This window comes from Epinephelus fuscoguttatus, linkage group LG19 (genome assembly GCF_011397635.1).
Source record: "Epinephelus fuscoguttatus linkage group LG19, E.fuscoguttatus.final_Chr_v1".
In the NCBI taxonomy this organism is placed as follows: Eukaryota; Metazoa; Chordata; class Actinopteri; order Perciformes; family Serranidae; genus Epinephelus; species Epinephelus fuscoguttatus.
The window spans coordinates 7,338,892-7,358,805 of record NC_064770.1 but is presented as its reverse complement, the minus strand read 5'-3'; the positions used below and the strand labels follow the sequence as shown (position 1 = coordinate 7,358,805).

Here is a 19,914-nt window from a genome sequence, read left to right as displayed (position 1 = left end):
AGATTTTTTTATGCAGTCTTTACTGATTAATAAGAGCACAAATTTAATATTGTCTTGACACTGTTGTCTCTTTTGTCCTCAGTGCCACTGCAGCAGCCCAACATCTCCCTGACATCTCCTAACAGAGGGCTGGTCTGGAGTCCTAAAGGAGCAGAGGTCACCAGGGGTTACAGCTTCATCTTCACCTGCACCACTTCCTCCTTTTATCCTGGAGGAGTATTGTCTCTCATCTCCTCTAACTCCAACATCACCGACACCAAGCCAGCAGTCAACCACTCAGCCTCCTTTACCTTTCCTGTAGCTGAGTATGAACACCAGGGAAACTACAGCTGTGTGTATGAAGTCACACTGTCCTCAAGGAAATTCAGTTCTACACAGAAAGCACCCATTAGTGTCATCATTAAAAGTAAGTAGAATGTAGAATTTAAACTAAACGTTGTGTTTAATGTAGTGCTGTAGTCTCCTGGTCGACTAGTCGATTATTTGGTCGATATGCTTTTGTCTGACCAAATTCTCATTGGTCAAATAATCGCTGTGTTACTTTCAACAGAAGAAAAATGGGATGGTTTTTGCTATGGGCAATGTGGGCGACCGCCCAGGACGCAATCTATGTGAGGGCACACGAGCGCCCTCCAAAAAAAAAAAAAAAAAAAAAACTCGCCAGTTTTCTAGACTATCGCTCATTTCCATGTCAAGTTAGTGGAGTGGGCGCTGGGGCGCCCCTATTATCACGTTTCAACCAGCAGCAGAAAAGACACAGACAGGAATACGGCGGAGGCTCATAGTGCTCTGCGGCGCAAGATAACGGCTTACCGGCAACAGAGTAGTCCGACTCCAGGTCTAGTAATTTCCTCTTCTTGGTGTCATGACTGCCCAGTAGTACCTGGACAATGGAGCCGTGGCGGCACACAGGTATGTGGTGTGTCAGAGGAGAAACGAGCTGTTCACATTTCTCTCTTTGTGGCAGGTAACAGCCCACAGACCTCACCGCACTTTAGGGACTGTTCTTAACTTATGAAGGGACTGTTCTTTACTTGCCAGGGGAGGAGGGTGGCTGGTTGATTTTTATTTTATTTTTTTATTTTATTTTGATCCCCCCCTATGTTAATCACTTATTGATGCTGTTTTTGAAGTATGAATAAGTCAGTCAGTAATTTATTCCATTGAAATATCATTGATGTATTATAGAAAAGTGATTTCTATTAGGCTGTATTATAACGTAGGAATGTTGACAGCATTTCAGTGTCAACAACGGTAGGCCTATCAGATTCTGATCACCTGATTGTAGTTAGTAAGTTGTTGACAAGTGGTTATTTTAGATTTCCTGTACACCTGTCTTAAAATGTAAGGGATACTGGAGCTTGGTTGGGGTGGTGGGACAGCTCGCGGCGGGCGCCGGAAAATTTCCCTTATTTTCAAATCCAAAACTTGACAAGTATGCGCTGTAGTATGCACGCCAGGCCAATGGGTGGCAGTGTAAATTTGCAAAGCAACACTACGGCATGACGCCATGCGCCTGCGCTGAAGCGCCTTCCTCTACAACACAGTGATTACAAACCAAAACAAAAAAGACACAATGGCGAAAGCATGCACTGATAACTTTGTCTGGATGGACGATGAGGTGGAGTTGCGACAGTAACAGATCTACACTATACTTCAAATCAACAGGGTGAGCAGCACAAACAGAGCTCGGCATTGTTGTTGTGACGGTCGGCATGCTTAGTGACTGGAACCGTAATGCGCATGTGTGAAAAGTCTGCATTTTCAGAGGAACTGCATATTGCAAGTTTACATGCCATTTCCAAAAAATTGCACTCTGGAACCCATTTTCAAAATGTTGCGTTTTCAGGCACCCAAAACACCGTTGTTGTGTAAATGATCGGCCAAAACGCAACAAAAGTTTACTGTTTTCAGTTGAAATCGTTGACCTATAAACGGGGCCTAAGTTACCTGTGAAAATGGGGGTGTTTTCAAAACACCCCCGTTGTTGACAGAAAGTATACTGAAACCATTTCCCTCAGTGGAAATGAAGCTTGTCTTTACTTGTATTTCACAGATAAGAAATAATACATTGTTAAGACAGTAAAGCCTCCACTAAAATAGCATTTTAAGTCTTGTGTGTGATTTATCCTTTAGGGATTTATACTGGCTTCATATGAACAGAGGAAATCTCCACTCGTCGCTAAGCTAATTTATACAATGTAAAATGCCATAGGCTTGTGCTGATAATGTTGTATTTGCTTGGAAAACGTGTTTAGTATAAGACAGTTGTTTTGTCGGTGAATCTTGTGAGTTGTAATGAAGCCAAATTGAGTGCTGTTACCTTTGTTAAATGTTGCTGTTGTCCCTGGTTTTATATGAGAAGAGGAAAAGATCGCGAGATGCCAGGCTAATTTATACAATGTAAAATTCCATAGGCTTGTGCTAATAATGTTAGCATGTAGTATTGGTGGGGGAAATGTGTCCCAATAAAGACAAGTGTTTGTTTGTCGGTTCTGCGATTTATAGTGAAGCCAATTTGTGTATTTGTGTTTGAAACTGTCTCTATTAAGCCATATTTAATGTGTGTTTTGAATCAACTAAACTTTACAGCACTTAACAGAGTCCTCCACCGCTGGCTAGTGTTTTGGAGGTGTAACTGCAGAGTGACACAGACACACCACTGCAGAAGTAAAAATAACATGCAGATCCCCCCCCCCCCCCCCCCCAACGACTTATCCATGAGTTGAAAATGTGATATTTGATATGTACGACTTTAGTAGACCAAGATTTTCTTTGGTTGACTACAGCTCTAGTTTAATGAACAATAGCTGAATTACACATAGACTACTACTGTACTTAGTGTATATGGCTGCATCAGCGGCACAGCCGCTAATTAACAGACAATGGGATTCCCAGTAAAGCTGAGAGTAGCAAAACCGACAGCACCTTGGTCCAGACTCCACCTCAGTAGCAGGGCTGGACTGGGACAAAAAAATGGCCCTGACATTTTTGGCCATGGCGGCCCAATATGATTGGTGAAATGCCATAAGCACACATTACGCTGTTACCAAAATTAAAATAAATCTCAGTAGTACCCTACGTGAGGATGCAGGCAAACGCTCAAATGCATGAAAAGTGGGACAGGTGGACACCCATACACGGACGCATACAAACAATCTCCCTCCCGACATGAAAGAGTCTCTCGTTCATTCTGCTGATGTTACTCCTTACCGGGCCGGCAGTGGCTACCCTGTTCTCCTCAATCTGTGCCTGGGCCATATCTTTCTGTCCCTCCTCCTCCTCCTCCTCTGAATCATCACCTCCAGCAGCCACCTCTTCTCCTGAACTACTCTCTTGCAGGTCCACATTTATGTTTGGTGCGACGGGATGTACTGCACTGGGTGTGGACGGCCCTGCTGCACCAGATCTTACAGCAAACATGGCAGATATTTTCACGCATTTGGCTGCATCTGCCTGCAGACTCTTGCTCCTTTTCTCCCATAGCTTCTCAGCACCTCCCTTGGGCTCTGGTGGTTTATCCATCAGTGTACTTTAGTAGGCTACACACTCCACCACTATGCACAAGGCACACAGCCAGCTACTGGAACTCAGGAGAACTCAGAAAATGAGTGGGGAGGGGGCCGGTCGTGAGGAAGGGCTGAGAGATTTCAATGGGGCCCAATGTCAATGTAGAAAAATAACCAATGGGTAGTTTTCCGTGCTTAAAAGGCCGGCACAGCCATTAAAAAATATGTACATAATTATATTAAGTAAATTACGATTGTGCCGGCACAAAATATGCCCACCAAGCATTGCCCGGTATGCCCTATGGCCAATCCAGCCCTGCTCAGGAGGGATGGAGAGGATTGGCAGGTACCAAGGGTTAACACATTTTGGTCAGTGTGTAAATATGTGGGATGCCAGCCCCCCCTTTTCCCAACTCAAAAGGCCTGTTGTCAGTTAATAAAGGCTGCCACTTTGGAGCTCTTGTGTGTTGCTTTCCAGCTGCTGGTAAAGTGAAAGATACCTCAGCCCTGGGGTGGACAAATCTCCCACCCAGTGCTCTCTGACCATATTTGGGGAGCTGAAGATGGAACGGTTAACGACAGTTTCAAATCAGGCCCAGATGAATGAACAGATGGTGGACCACTTTCCAGAGTGGGATATTTGTCAATGATGAGTGGAAGGCAAACTTTAAAATATCCAGTGCATCACTCCTGAGTTTAAGAGAGCTCATCCTTAAATTGAACAGGAATCAGGGGGGATGAGATCTCTAGTGGGTATTTTGACAAAGGTGACATCAGCCTGGACATTTCACCGTCACTTGCAATGAGGTAGACTGTTAATGTGCTGTTTTCAGCAAAAAGAGGCAGTGAAAATGGAATTTTGATAATCATATTGACATTGTACCACCATTCAACACTGTTTCAATGTTCATGTCAGTCACAGACATAAAAGAATATTAACATTTATTTTGAACTCAACACTTCCTGTGTCAGTGTCAAAATAAAAGCTGTCTGACAGTAGTTCTGTGGACAGAATCCCTTCATTTGTTATTGGCTCTGCTGCCGTGCCGGAGCGGAGACGCAACCAACACGCATCTGGTGGAAATAGGCCGTAAGGCTTGTTACTTTGAGATGTTTAATCTAGTGTGTATATAGAACAGATTGTTAATCCTATGATAAAAATGGACACAGTTTTCAGGATAAACTTTTTTTTTCTTTCCCAGTGCCTTTGTTACCACTGGTCTCCTCAGTAGCTGCTGGGGGTCTGCTGTTGGTCCTGCTGGTCTTGATAGTGGTCTGTCTGGTCTACAAGAGAAGACAACAAACCAAGCGGCCTGGAACTCTCGTCCAAACTCAAAGTCTGTGTTCACCAGGACACACAGTGCATTACATGAAAAGACTAATTGTTTCTGATTGTTTTCCTTTTTTCTTGATACACTTTCATCACAACATTTGTGTTTGAATGCTTGCAAAGAATTTATTCTGATGCTCATGACACATTTTTGTTCTAATGATTGTGTTTCAGTGGCTCTCACAGTCAGGAACGTTTATGGAAGTGATGAGGATGAGGATGAAGAGGGTGAATGTCAGAATGTTGATCCAATGGACACCAAGAGGAAACTCAAAGAGGGAGCAGGAGTGGAGGAAGAGAGTGATGATGATCACAATTATGCAAATTTCATAAAAGCCAAGGAGGACTGTTTCAGTGTCAAGGAGAGCAGGGAAGAAGAGGAAGGAGAAGAAGAAGAGGACGAAGAACATGAAGAAGAAACCGGCAATGATGGAAACATCTATGCAAATGTAAACCAGCCCTTTGCTGAACCAGCTGTGGACATCTATGGAGAAGTTGAGGATATTTATCAAAACTTTTGAGGTGTCCAGTGGTCATCAGTGTCACAATGGTTGCCATGGACAAAGGACTAATTTTTTGACCCGTTGCAATCAATTTTACCAAATAAATGGAATGTTGAAATCTTAAAGTGGAGATGAAACACTGAAAACTACGTCTGAGGTTCATTGGATTTTTTTCCTTAGGCAAGATATAGCACTGTAATCAAACTTGATATGCATGTAGATTTGCTAAAAAAGTAGATGGAATTTCATTTTTCACCAGTAGGGTGCAGCCATCTTTCAACAAGCTAGTTTGTGACATCACCAGAATGGTAGTTTACGAGGAGCGCTGGGTACAACACTGTACTTCAGACTAGTTAAGTGTTGATAAAATGGAGTTAGAGAGTTTTGATGAGGCAGCTGACAATCCACACAAAATACCAAATATGTGCTCTATAACTGTTTCCATCAAGTAGTCAGTCCACAACAACGGTATGTGAGGCTTATGGCATTAAATTCACATTATGATGTTGCAGCTAACATAGCAAACATTAGCCTAACCCAGCGGTTACACCCACAAGCCACCTTATATCATGAGCAACATTCTCTCCTAGAATCTAAGAATCATATGTACAATATGTCACCATCAGAGGAACTGTTGGGGCGGAGCGGCACTGAGCATGTTCTATTTTCCAGTGCTGGTGATGTCAGTTCACAGGGTCCACCTTACTTGCTGTTTTGACTTAAGAACTGAAGTTTGGGATTACTTATATGGATACACAAAATCGCTATTTAGTTTGTTTAATAAAAGGACAAGGTACAGGGTGGGGCGTCCCCCTAATATAATGGTAGGGTGGCAGTAGCACCCCTAATATAATGGTAGGGTGGCAGTAGCACCCCTAATATAATGGTAGGGTGGCAGTAGCACACCTAATATAATGGTAGGGTGGCAGTAGCACCCCTAATATAATGGTAGGGGAAACACTAGACATGTTTCAAGCAACATTTGCAGTCAGTGAAATCCCACACCAGAGATTTGTAAGAAGCCAATGCATCTTCAAACTTCTGTTTCTCAACTCCTCCGCTTGCGCTTGCCATGGCTCTCTTTGTTTGTTTTTTCACAACAGTGTGAGGGAGTGAGTGGGCGGAGCCACAACAGTGATTGGACATTAAGTTGCCGGGAGGGCTTTTGTGCAGCAGGCTGACTCGGCCGTTCTCTTTATACATCCATAGACTCGGCCTGTGGATAGGCACACACACAGTGGCCTGTAAAGCATCAATGCAAAATTAACTGCAAAACCGAAAACCCGCAGTCTATAAGGGCGTATTGATCCGTGCAGGGTGGACCGAACTGTTCAATATTTTATCGAGGACCGTTGCATCCCTACTGGACATATGATGAAGCTTCATTATATGTAGTCAACAGGTGCCTGACAGTAAATTGTAGACCTGTGCCCCCCTAACGTGTTAATCCAGCAATGTGTATAAAGTATGTACAAATAATGCAAAAAATAAGGATATAGAATAAGGAGCGAAATGCTCCTTTAACCTTACTGATGGAGAGGAATGAAGTCAGGCTGTGGCATTAACAAATTAGCGGGAGTTAGCATGACCATGTCGAAGCCATATCCATTAGCTTAGCCTGCTCGACATAACACAGCTAATCTACGCTCCTAACACATTCACTCTACTCGTCCTACTTCACACAGTTTACTCGCACTCTTGTGTCTCAACCATATGCATCTCTAAACACACATTTCACTCACTTTAACTCACACAGACCATTATTAGTGATGCACTTAGCTACCGAAGCTATTTCCAGCGGCACCCGCCATCTTTTATTACACACACACAAGCGGCAACATGCACACACTCTCTTAACCACGGTCAAAGTCAATGTCTCTCAGTCTCACAGTTAAAAACTAAGCTTCTGCTAAAACATACTGTTATCTTTTACCTGGGTGTTCATTATAGTCAACTTACCTGCAGGAAATGTAGACACACAGTTCAGATTTAGAACTCTCTTGGTAGCTTACACACTGCAACTCATCAAGTAGGCTACTGACCACTCCGTCTGTTCCACTGGTACCAAGTCAAGTGAAAAGCTTAGAGTGCCCTCTACTGACGAAGCTGAGTTTTACAGGAATAACAACAACCATGCAAAGCACATTCACTCAAAATACCTTGTAATAAAAATAATACAGGCAAGTGACACAGTAGTTTTCTTGTGTTTTCAGATCGTAGCTTTCCCTCAGTTCAAAATTTAAATTGGGGGGGCAAATATTTATCTGTCTTTTCACACACACTGTGTCATATATACATGTATTTTATTAAAATAAAATTCCTATTTTAAAATGTTCTTGCTTATCTTTTTGCACATGCACACAGACTCAGATATGACCATTGGAAATTTTAAGATGGGTGCCAGACAGAACCAGACAGGACTTAATGGTGTAATAATAACCCAGTATTTTAGAGCGGAGCAATTGGCAGCCAATTATTTATTTATGCAATCGACCTCCTGATGACTATAAGATTACTATCCTTTTTTACTTCCAGTCTGGTGATGTCTTAATGTATCCATTTTGAGCTCAAATGTGTGTTTCCAAATTGACATGGACACATGATGTAATCCAATAAAATAAAAGCACAAAGCCTAGAAATGACCACAGCTGAATCAACACCTTTGTGACACTGTTTAGGATAACTTTGTTTTTTTGACCTGGACCCTAGTTCCCTATGTAAACTGGTCAGAGACTGATGTGAACAACATTTTTTTAACTGGTCCAGTATTGAGCTGTAGCCACAGACTGAAGTGGCCCTGTGGCTTTTAAAAAGTTAGTCTGTGTCAAAAACAGTGAGGATCAGGTCTGAATCGCTGCAGCCTCTTCAGTGCTTTGATGAACAGCGCTCACAGTGCGCCTGTCAATATGAACTCTCCTGTGAAGGTTGTGATGCAGTCATCATGAAACTCTTTGTATATTTGATGCTGATCCACAAAGGCAACCAGTGATTATGATATTTATCAGTATTGTTTTTAAACAAATTATTTTCACAGGATTACAGTAAAGAACTTATCAATTCAGGAGATAAAGGATGAAAACATGTAGTACTTTAGTACTTCACCATCAGTCAAACTGTTTCTACTAGTCTTGTCAAGTCAGGTTTTTTTATATAGCACAATATGACAAATTTGAAATTTGCCTGAAGGGGCTTTACAATCTGTCCTTAAACCCAAGATTCAGGTGGAAAAACTACAGTACCTGGACAGACAGACATGCAAAATATGTTTATACAGAATAACCAACAGAAAAAAAATACTGTACAGACAATGCAATAAACAAAAAATATTCATACACTACTGTGTATAAGACACAGGAATAAACTTCAGGCATTTAAATGATCTAGTGTCATTTGTCAGCTTACGTGCCACAAGAGGGCTCAGGCTGACAGGCATCAGACATATTTTAAAACACAGGTGGAGCACAGCAAAAGGCCCTGCCAGAGATCCAGATTCACCTGTCTGAGCATTAATGACACCTATGCTGTGTCAGTAATGCTCTGCAGGTATCTGGTTAACTAGCTCATTCTGACAGCCACCAAGTGAGAGGTTACACAGTTGCTATCTACTTTTTCTGCACAAATATAATCACTGTAGTCTTAAAGCTATTTTATTGTACAACTGTGATCCTTATACTGTGGTAAGAGATATTTCAACACGTGAACATTGATCAGCTCCAATTTTTCCTTTAAATTCCCCTTTAACATTTTTGCCAGTGTTTGACATAATCACATAGAGCTTTTAGTCAGTGTCTGCTTTTACCAGCATATGATTAACTCCGAGTGATGCTGCCACCACCATGCCTATAGTGTGATGATGATGTGCAGTATAATCATGGCATTTTGTCCAATTGTCAAAAGTCTGGTCTGTTCGCTTCTTTCATCTGACTTCAGTGTCTCCCACGTGCCTTCAGGCAAACTGCAGCTCAGATGGCATGTACATTTCTTTACCACTCTCCCATCAAGCTGTAAATGGAAGTTAGGAAGACTCTCTTTACACTCTCATTTCATTCACATTTCTCTCTGCTCCACTCCAGCTTCTACTCCATCAGCTGACTGTGGGCCTCATACTAAATTAATCCAACCAGATTTTGCTATGGTCTCCCTAAGCAAATCATATTTTGCTGTCAGGCTTTAAAGCTGTTCTCATCTTTGTTGCTGTCAGTTGTCTTTGTAGGATGAACAGATGAGACCCGCCTCCACCCCATCCACCCCCAGTCTTCAGCTCATCACTGCCTGCTCCTCATCCCATCATCCTCATCCTTCAACAATCCCTGTCTTCACCTCCACCACCAGTGTCACGACTCCATCTGTGGGAAAATTCTTAAACTAACCATGGCATCTCTTCCCCCCCTTAATATTCATGTCGACGATGGGGTCTAATCGGCAAAGAACTTTTTACCAATCATATTGTGCATTTCGTAAAAAGTAACTGTTCACTCTAGAATAAGTCTCCTGATTGAACTGGTAACGCACCAGTTAGTGAAGCAGCTGTTGTATGCAGTCGCTTTACTGGAAAAAAAAACCCCACATAGGTTGACTGTGCAAGCTGCTCTCTATGACCCACACTTACATTCATTGTACGGCGGTACCCTCTAGTGGCCATTATAATTATTACACAAGCAGAGACTTGATGTGACATAGCATAAAAAGCGACAAAGTCCACGTAATGTTGTACAAATAGCCTATCAAAGAAGCCACTATAGAGTTAGATGTGTAATGGGTGTGGTTTGGACCCAATGGCAGTACCGAGGACAGGCAGTTTATTTATTTAATTTTAAAGATATTTTTTTGGCCATTTTGCCTTTAATTGACAGGACAGGTAAGTGTGAAAGGGAGAGAGAGAGAGGGGGATGACATGCAGCAAAGGGCCACAGGCTGAATTCGAACCCAGGCCGCTGCAGCAACAGCCTTGTACATGGGGCGCCTGCTCTACCACTAAGCCACCGATGCCCCAAGGACAGGCAGTTTATATTAAATTTTAATATACTGCTTGTCAATCACACAATGAGCAAGTAGGTACACCACAGTTAAAGTGAGTTTCTTGGTTCAGGACCTTCCAAGACACAGGTTTAGTCCAGCACTTTTAATGTGGTACTCTGGAGCAGAATGCTGGTGAGTCACTGGCATCCACTGAATACACACAAAGAGCAAACAATTCAAAAGTGTGCAACAGTACCATGAGGGAGGAGACAGGAGGTGATGTCACATGAGCAGAGGGTCTGATCCAGGTGAACACACGAAGAAAGCCAACACTCCTGTGAGGAGTCGGCTGTAGATAGGTCAGAACCGGCGTGGAATTGAGGAACCAGTGGTGATGAGTGGATTCTGCGGCTCACACACAAAGGCTGAGTGTGCAGCCACATGGCAAGGTAATCCACAGCACTGGAAATCACAGGCAGCAGAACAGGTGAACTCAAAACACAGAGCTGACTGGCAGTCCCTCCGCATGGCCACATGGAACAGACGAAGAGAAATCAGGAATGTGGAAGCAGAGCTCAATGGTTTAGGACAGAAGGCTGAGTGGTTTACCAGGGAGCAGGCAAAGCAGGAAAGTCAGACCAAGGCAAGGTCAACAACAAGGAAACAGTCTGGGAACACATGCTGGAAAGTCTTGCATTGAAATAGCAAAGAACAATCTAGCAACAAGAGTCTGTGAAGCCGGAGTATTAATCGTGGCAGGACATTTTCCTTTGTAATTATGTATGTGTGTGTTAGCTCTGGTCCAGGGCACATCGTGAGCTAGCTCTTACTAGCTAGCGCTCAGTGTCACACAAACACACACACACACACACACACACACACACACACACACACACACGAGAAAGGGAAAGGTGAAAGAGGCATGTACTGTAGCCTAGAAGTGATAGTGCAGATGGTTAAGTAAAGTAACATGAAACTATAATTACAGTATGGCAAACAAGAAGGAACAGAGAGGAACAGAGAGGAGGAGAAAGGAAGAGAGAGGAAAGGAGATAAGATGAGGAGAAAGGAAGAGAGAGGAAAGGAGAGGAGGAGAAAGGAAGAGAGAGGAAAAAGAAAGGATGTTTAATGTATTTAAATGTAATGTTCTATTGTGTTATGTGTGTTGATATTAAAGATAATTTAATTATATTATGAAAAATGACTGTTTCACTTTGCAATTTGAGTGACCCATTTTAGCTGATCAGGTGGCCCATTTTACCTAAACACTGCGCATCTCAAAAATGGGGGACAGCTAATGTTTCAACAGCTGTAGGGTCTTAACAATTATATTTTATTACATAAATTCAACACAAAAATATTAAAAACAGTCATTAATCATAGGAACACAATCAAATGTCATACATTGTTTTTTCTTAGTTTCCCAAGTGATTCACCAAAAAGTGGCCCAATTTAGCTGATATCACCCTAATGAGGCAAAGGGGTGGAGTTGGCTTGATGATGTGGGTGTTGTGGACCGGCAGGAGAAGGAGATGTGTGGACAGGTGATAGGCTGGGAGGTAGGTGTGTTGAGTGGAAATTTACTGAGAGAATGGCATGTATAGCATGTTGGAAGTGCACACTGTGACAAAATGGGTCAAACAAACACAGGACTTTAACCGAGGAGACGGATATTCAGGTCCCAAAGTCAATGTTGGCTTCTTTTAATAAAAACTTAGCCTAGCAAGCTTATATGTGTAGCATACTAAATTAGTGATGTATGTGATGTGTCATATCATACTTTAGGTTACATGTGTGACAAGAGTACATATTTGATGCCAAACCATGATGTTTCTTCTCAACCTAACAGCACAGATTTGTTGCCTAAAGCTTATCATGTAGTTTTGGAGTGAAACTGCAACTGTTAGAACCATAATGATGCCATTTTGGAAGGCAGTGGAATTTGACCTATTTTATTTTTTCGGTATGAGGGAACATTAGCTGTATGCACAGAAGCTTGTCATAGATCTTGGTACTTTTCTATCACCTTCTTCACAGAGTTGCTCGGGGTGTTCTTTTGTCTTTAAGTTGTACGTTTGATCACAATTCTGACACACTAGAGTTTAGACTTGCTAGACACGAGTATATCTATTATTTATTTATTTATTCTTTTACAATCAGTGAAACACCTTGACTACACATGTTAGAAAAAAATCTGTTTTCACTTTGACTCTCAAGCCTCTTTGGTTGATCAGAGTCACAAATTCTACTTTTATTCAACACTGTAAAACAATAAAACATGAAAACTACCAAGGGGGTTGAATATTTTTATAGGCATTGTGGAGACAACGCTTTTGCATTTGCTTTTGATCAAAAACAATTATAAAAGTCAGAATACTCCATAGATGTGTTGCTTTTGTGCTGCAGGTTCCACTCTTTTGCACTCTATGGTTTGAAACTACTGAGCTGAGAAACTCTGAAGTTTCAGTCGAGTAAATAATCCACCACAGGAGGACATCTGCCAGGAAGGAACAGCTATGTGAAGTGCAGTTTCTAGTTTAGTTGTCTGCCCTCAGCTCTGCCACTGAGCCTGTTTATACCTGCTATTAACATGCATCTTGGGTGGACAGTGCTAAACTCAAGTGTGAACAACCATCAAGACGCATTATGACCTGATCATTCAAATTTTAAATGGAGTAGGGCGTCAGTATGGAAACTTTGGGACTCACAGCCCTAAATCACACTGACACAACAGTATCTTTCTTGTCCGTCTTTCCCAGCGTTATTCTAACAAATGAGATTTAAACTCTATTTAAAAATACAATAATTCCAGTTAGCTGGCATACATGGAGGGAGAGACAGACAGAACACGGGGAGAAAATGTAAAGACGAAAAGAGACATGATGGTAAACAAAATGTTGTTATGCATCGATACAAATTAGAACTACGCAACATAACATCATTGTGAGCTAGCTGGTCAACTAATCTTATATTTTGGCTACATTATAGATGTAATGGATGTGGACTGTTGGCAGAGCTGATGTGCTGCAGAATGTTTCTTTTTACTTGCTACACCTGCAGTGCACATATGACCTAGGGTTGGGTGAGACAAACAAAAATAGTGACAAAATACTTTACTTTCATTTTTGGTTTTGTGTGGACTTGTTTCCTTAATTGCTGGAGCCAGCAGGGCACTGTGAAACCTCATCGTTTTCACAGAGTTTCTGTCACACGGGTAAGTTAACATTTACAGACCACAGCAGCGTATGTAAGAGATTTTGAGGAAGTGACACTCCTCCTGGCCCAGTCTCTGAAGAGCTGAGGTTTGTGTTGTTTAATAAAAAGGAACCAGTGTTAGTTTCAGCCTGTTTACAGCTGTAAGAGAGAAGGCCAAATGCAGCCGTGGTTTCAACAAAATGTCAGTGTGTAAAACACACAGGCTGGGCTGTGAAATGAAAGCCTCTTAACTTTCTGGCTACGGTTACATGATGGCTTCTCATTCGGAATGAAATGAATCTGAATGAAATCATTCGGAATTAAAGTCTTTCCAGGTAGTTTACATGGGAAATATTCATTCCGAATGAGGGTTTACACGGGAGATCAGTTTAATCGCCTTTATTCAGGTCTGCGCAAGGTTTGGGGCAGGGAAGGTTTCTGATTGGATAGGGGGCGGGGCGGATGTTATGTGTTTACGTTTACCGGAAGAAAACACTGTAGTCCTCGCTCCGGATAACAAGATGCTTGACGACGCCGTTCTTAGTGCCTTTTTCGGGCGTGTTTTGCTTATATTCTTGAAGCAGCAGTACGACAACAACCTTGTTCTGCTAATGCTTCATCTGTTGAGCAGGAGAAGGGAGGCAGAAGACCATGCTGTGGCGAATGGAAACCGGTGAGTGTAACGAGTCCGACTGCTCTAGCTCAGCCCGTTGCTATGCAGCCCGTTGCTATGCGCGCTACATACGTCATCGCACCAGAAGGGCAAGGAAACGAGCATGCGCAGAAAGACCGGAATGAACTTAAAGAGGAATGAGTGTATACATACACACAAAATTCTTTCATTCGGAATGACAAACGGAATAAACCACCCCCTTTAATCGGATTTAATTTTCAATCGGAATGACCATTTTTTCAATCGGAATGACCGTTTACATGACCACTTTTAATCGGAATGGCCGTTCATTCTGATTAAAAGTGGAATTAAACTGTCCATGTAAACGTACTGATAGCATAGTTAAGCAAATTTTAAATTTGATCCCACCTATTTTATCCTTGCTCTTCCCTTGCACTCTTACTGTTATTTAATATTTCATTTATACTGCACCTAACTTTGTAATTTCAGCACTTTTATTTGTCTATAACTTTGTACTCTTGTCTGTATTCTTTTTTCTCTTTTCGTCTGCTGTTTAGCACTCTTGATTGTATTTTCCTGCACTTTTTTTGTCTGCCTGTAAAGTGTCTTTGAGTTTTTGAAAAGCGCTCTATAAATAAAATGTATTATTATTGTTATTATTATTATTATTATCATAAAGAAAACTCACAATTATATGTAGGCTGTGGATTTGTAATTGAGTAGCAAACCACAAGGTCAAGGTCAAGGTCAAGGTCACATTTATTTCTATAGCACATTCAAAAAGACAGAAGTCACCAAAGTGCTTTACAAGAACACTGTGAAAATTACAATAACACATAAATAGAATGATAAATACCAAAATATAAAAACAGATACAAAATACAAAAAAACAGAAACAAATATAAAAACAGACAAACAGTAAGAAACAACATCAATAGACCTTTTACACACTTCCACATTTTTTGACCGGAAATACGTAGACGACGTGTAAAGCTACTTCCGCTTTCTTCTAGAAAGGAAGCAAGAAACAAAAGTTTCTGCAGTGTATCGGGCTGTTCTTGCTCTGCCCAAAAACAGCCGTATCTTTCTTTTCATTCTGTCCCGGTTGACAGCGATGAAGGAAATGGAGTCAGGCGATCCGGCAGGAGGAAGGGCCGAATTTCGTCATTAAGAAGGGGAGCACGTATATGTCTGTAGCAGACACTTCACGTCTGAGGATTACATCTTGGGCTGCAGTGTTAGCCGGGGCTGTTCCCAGTCTTTTCCCTTGGAACAACTTTACATCTCATCCGAAAAGAGAGTCTGTTTATGAGAGAACCAACAAGCGGCTGTCTATGCTGTCTTTGAAGGCCCAGAACAACGAAATAGCGACGAAGGTGGCGAAACTCGACCACGACTATGCAACGCCGCCCCCACCAGGTGAAAGATTCTACCTCGAGTATGCCAGAATGTGTTATGCTGTGCTGTGTGATGTTGTGTGGTGTTGTGTTGTGTTAAACTTGATTACAGACTAAGGCCCATATACAAGACACATAGTACAAAACCAGACAACACAATACCTGTGATAAAAGATGATGAGAGCTAAAAGTTCATATTTAATAACAATCATCAGAATATTAGATGACATTACAGCTACTGAATACTTAGGTATTATCTCACTGTAGGAATGAAGGGCTGAATTAGTTTCTGTCTTTCTTTTCAATCACTATAGGTGTTCGTGATGAGGCAGTGGGTTATATCCAGGACTTGGAAGCCAAGCTGAAGGAGGTAGCCTTACCATCCCCTGCCCTCTTCAGCCGATATTGTGCATCCGACGACCAGATACGATTTTACACAAAATTTCCATCTGAACATGTGTTTAAGATCTTCTGGGAGTCCATTGGACCATCTGCTTCTCGATTGGCCTACTGGAGCAAGGCAAAGAGGATAGGTCAGTCAGACATCACACCCAGCCCCTCTCGTAGGATGCCATTAATCGATGAGTTTCTAATGTACTCTATGCGAGTAGTGGTTGGGATGAAAGAGCAGCTCATTGCTGACATGTTTGAGGTCAGTGTAGCCACCGTGAGTCGAGTCACCATCACCTGGGCCAACTATCTCTTCCTGATGTTGGGGTCACTTCCTCTCTGGGTGAGCATTGACAAGGTGAAGTCTGTCATGCCAGCAAAATTTAAGATGCACTGTTCCAATGTCCATGTGATACTGGACTGCACTGAAATTGCTGTGGCGACTGCCTCTTCACTAACATTGCAATCAGAAATGTTCTCCCACTACAAAAACAGGATGACCTTGAAGGGACTGATCGGAGTCGCTCCCAGTGGTTTGGTAACATTTGTCTCGCCCCTGTACACTGGAAGCATCTCTGACAAGGAGATAACAAAGATCAGTGGAATCCTTCCCTTACTTGAGCCAGGTAACGAAGTGACAAAGGCTTTCTCATTGAAGATCTACTTTCTAATGTTGGAGCAAAACTCATCATTCCACCCTTCAAGCATTCAGCTCAATTTACAAGAGAGGAAACCGAGAAAACACAAGCCATCGCCCGTCTCAGGATAGTAGTTGAGAGGGTAATAGGCAGAGTTAAGTCCAACCACATCTGGGACTCACCTGCACCACTCACTCTGATGGGCACTGTCAACCAGATCTGGAACAACTGTTGTGTTATGGTTAATTTTCAAGGACCTTTGTCCTATGAAGAATAAGTTGCTGAGAGGATCAACAGCCCCAGCAACCAACAAAAATTATACATTTGAATATAGTTATGAGCATTTTTTCAAAGATGTACATGTTGTATATTTTTATATATAAATGTTGTGGTTCGGTGTAACAGATATTAGCAATAATCCAACAGAAAGTAACACTTAATGTAATATAAATGTATTTACCTGTAATTATTTAATCAGAATGTGTGAAAATAAACCTTCAGATGAGATGATTTGTCAATAAATTAATTGGTGAATAGGTTGCTGACAGGATCAACAGCAAATGATAAATTTGAATGTGAACATACTGACTAAGTAGTTTTGAGCATTTTTTTTTCAAAGATGTACATGTTGTATATTTTTATATATAAATGTTGTGGTTCAGCGTAACAGAAATGAAATCTAACACAAAGTAACCTGTAATTATTTCATCAGAATGTGTGAAATTTTACCTTCCGATAAGATGCTTTGTCAATAAATTAATTGGTGTCCAGATCAGTACTGTTATGCATGTCAGTAATGTTACCTCATAATAAATTATAATGGTCAACTTACTTTGAATCCTTTACTTTCCTCGAAATGAACCAACAACAACTGATTAAACAACTGATTTATTGAATCAATTCACCACATTTCACAGTCAGTAGGTAAGTGGGAGCATCATCATTTTGGGCCTTGTGTGCCATGAGCAAGGTGTTATGCTGTAGACAGGTAGATGAACATGAACTGATTCGATAAACATAAACATTTTGATTTTATACTGTGCAAAAATGAAAATCAACTAATTAATTAGTTAATATGTAAAATATAAAATGAGTAAAAACAAAAGATTAATTAAAATTATTCACAGTAAATTACATCAGACATCTATTGAGAGTCCTAAACAGTTCAGTGTGATTCCAAGTAAACATTCATGTATGTGTTGTAGTAGAAAAGGTCTAATTTGTCCTTCATTTTGATTATGAATGAATCATCTCGCCAAATTCTTTCAACAGACAAACTTATCTGTGTGTCTGTGACAAAGTCACACCACTCTAGGCTGGTTACTGCTAACTGTCCCTGAACCTGCCAGTAGTAACGGTGTGAACGCCTCACGCTGACAGAGCCATTTTCCCTCTTAAGGTGAGCAACCTGCGAAGCATCGTGTTTAGTGGTGCTCTTCACTTCAACAAGTCCAAATGGTGGTGACTCTGAAGGATCATACACCCTACCATCTGGACTTGCCCTGAGATGTGGTGCTTCTGGGTGAATGACAAATCCAGCAGGGAGCACATTAACTCGCATTACTTCAGCATAACTTGCCAGGACCTCTGACTCCATTAGGAGACCCCGCTTCATTGCAGCAGTTTGCTTTTTGGAGCCTCTTATCATTTGGACAGCGAGGGCCTTGGCTGCAGACTCTGGGTCCACACTTCCCTCCCAGGAAGAGCAGGCCTCTTGAAAGCGACTGGCAGTTAACCATGGTTGACGTAACTGTGCCCATGCAGGACATTTTGACTGCTGCCTGGTTCCCTTCTCAATTTCACTGGCCATTTGTGGTGACACTTGGAGTGACTGGAGGTGCATGAGCTGATGCAATGCTGGAACAAAGTGCAACTTGGAAAAAGTATGTTGCATAAAAGGAAGACCTGGGAATTCAGGAGCCAAGTGGCGTAGCTTGGCTCCAGATGCCATCATGTCAGGGTCAGGAAATGGTCCTAAAGAAGAAAAAAAGGGAGAGTTAGGCAAGTGCTACTGTTGGCAAGTACTGAAATTTGCAGCCTGTCTAATCAACTGCTGCTTTAAACTTATATGTACTCTAATAACAACTCTCTTTCTGCTCCTGTTTAATGGCTTTGTAATAGAAGCTATTTCTAACATAATAATTGTTCTATGAAAGTTTTGTGGCACTGAAATACTGCCATATAACATTTCATTAGGGGGCTGACAAATAGTAAGTCATAACCATTGAAATCAGCATCATAGTTTCAAAGCAACATTAAAATGAAATAAATAAAAATATATATATAAATTATCACCTGAATATGCCTGGTACAATGTGGAGCTAAGACCACTCTTGCCCACCGTCGCTGGTTTTTGCACCACCACATCATTCATAGGTTCAGGATGGATTCCCTTAAAATTTAGAATAAAATGTGATCACTTTTGCAGGATGTGCTATGACTGTGTGTGTGTGGATCAGTACTTAAACACCTGTCCTTAAATAATGTGAAAACAAAGTAAATACACAACATGATCGTGAAAATAACGCTCTAAATGAAAATATTCTACTCTTGATTTCACTTAACTTACACCCACCTGTGTTCTCGGTCTATGCCAGCGTTGTAAATCACTTGTGCAGGCCAGGGGTGGCGGGACAGTCGGCAAACTGAGCTGCGAATAGTGTGCAGTCTGGTAAAGGAGGGCTACTACGTGGTTGCAGAAGCCTTTACCAGCTACACGGCTGCAGGAATAAGCCATCAAACTTCCACTGTCAGTGGAATAATAATTATAAAAATATTATTATAATTAAAAATTATAATAATATAATAGTAATAATTATATAAAGAGAGAAAAAGAGCTAAGTCAAGGCTGTGACTTTTGCTGGAAAATATATTTTGTCCCCCTCTAATCAAATAACATAAAATGCAGCACTCCTGGGGGCTAGCAAGGCCACACAAACAAACAAGAGTGTGTGTGAACTTTTCCACACTTCTAGCTGTGTAAGAACTCCATAGAAAGAGCTGCAACTGCAGCAAGTGCACAGAAGTACTGCAACGGCAGCAAGAACAGTAGGAAGCAATAAGAACCTGGAGCTTATGCCAACTGGCAACTGGCACTCTCTATGGCCAAACCTCTAGTTTGTGAGGCTCCTTGTTCTTCTTCATGGATTTGAAGCATCTAGCCCTCACAAAAACCTGCCCATCTAGTACATTTGATACTATGATCACACACAAACACACACGTAAGGGAAAAATGTTAGCTACATTAGCATTCGGCTAATATTGTCGCTACGTAGAAGACGTTCACTTTGACAACCATCAACACAACAATCTGATACCATATTGCTTCACTCAAAACAGAGGATGATGCTTTAGTATGG

The 19,914-nt window shown here is 41.5% G+C and overlaps 2 protein-coding genes across 5 annotated transcripts in view; one reads left to right on the top strand and one right to left on the bottom strand.

The window, feature by feature from the left end:
- Nucleotides 1–19,914, top strand: part of LOC125879397 (scavenger receptor cysteine-rich type 1 protein M130-like) — an 83,382-nt gene that overhangs the window by 26,140 nt on the left and 37,328 nt on the right. The gene's annotated exons all lie outside the window — the stretch shown is intronic.
- Nucleotides 17,510–19,031, bottom strand: LOC125879402 (uncharacterized). Its single transcript, XM_049561263.1, has 2 exons — nt 18,851–19,031; nt 17,510–18,529 (listed from the first exon to the last, which is right to left on the bottom strand). The coding sequence occupies exons 1-2, from the start codon at nt 18,927–18,929 to the stop codon at nt 17,721–17,723; spliced, it is 888 nt and encodes a 295-aa protein (XP_049417220.1). The 5' UTR covers nt 18,930–19,031; the 3' UTR covers nt 17,510–17,720.

Excerpts from the sequence above, each read along its gene's own strand:
- LOC125879402 (XM_049561263.1), bottom strand. The coding sequence starts at position 18,929 with ATGAATGATGTGGTGGTGCAAAAACCAGCGACGGTGGGCAAGAGTGGT. Across the intron at positions 18,530-18,850 it reads ATTGTACCAGGCATATTCAG|GACCATTTCCTGACCCTGAC; the intron begins GTGATAATTTAT and ends TTTCTTCTTTAG.